The sequence below is a fragment of the Bison bison genome, unplaced genomic scaffold (genome assembly GCF_000754665.1).
Source record: "Bison bison bison isolate TAMUID 2011002044 unplaced genomic scaffold, Bison_UMD1.0 scf7180017864048, whole genome shotgun sequence".
Classification (NCBI taxonomy): domain Eukaryota; kingdom Metazoa; phylum Chordata; class Mammalia; order Artiodactyla; family Bovidae; genus Bison; species Bison bison.
Window position 1 is genome coordinate 4,556,878 of NW_011494620.1, and position 259 is coordinate 4,557,136.

At 67.6% G+C, this 259-nt stretch overlaps 1 protein-coding gene across 1 annotated transcript in view; it reads right to left on the reverse strand.

Moving 5' to 3' along the window:
- THSD1 (thrombospondin, type I, domain containing 1) overlaps positions 1 to 259 on the reverse strand; it is a 28,273-nt gene that overhangs the window by 1,359 nt on the left and 26,655 nt on the right. Inside the window, exon 7 of the mRNA XM_010835732.1 lies at positions 17 to 259. This exon is cut by the window's right edge and continues 21 nt beyond it. Within this exon, the coding sequence (XP_010834034.1) occupies positions 17 to 259 (243 nt within the window). The remainder of the gene's footprint in view (positions 1 to 16) is intronic.

The following is a 259-nucleotide window of genomic DNA, read 5'->3' on the forward strand; positions in this document are numbered from 1 at the left end:
TGCTGCTGCTGCTGCTGCGGCGGCGGCGGCATCGATGGCCGTGTCCGTCAGGGGGCTCTGGGACACGTGGTACACCTTGGTGGTCTCCGTCAGGCCTTTCTTCTTCATCTCCTTCAGCTGCTGCTGGGCCAGGCGGTAGCTGAACAGGGGTGGGATGATCTTCTGGGCGTTGGCCTGGAAGCTCTCGCTCCCCGAGGCCTCGTCATCGGGGGGCGCTGGCACGCTCCGCCGGTAGGTCAGCGGGATGCCTGGGTCCCCG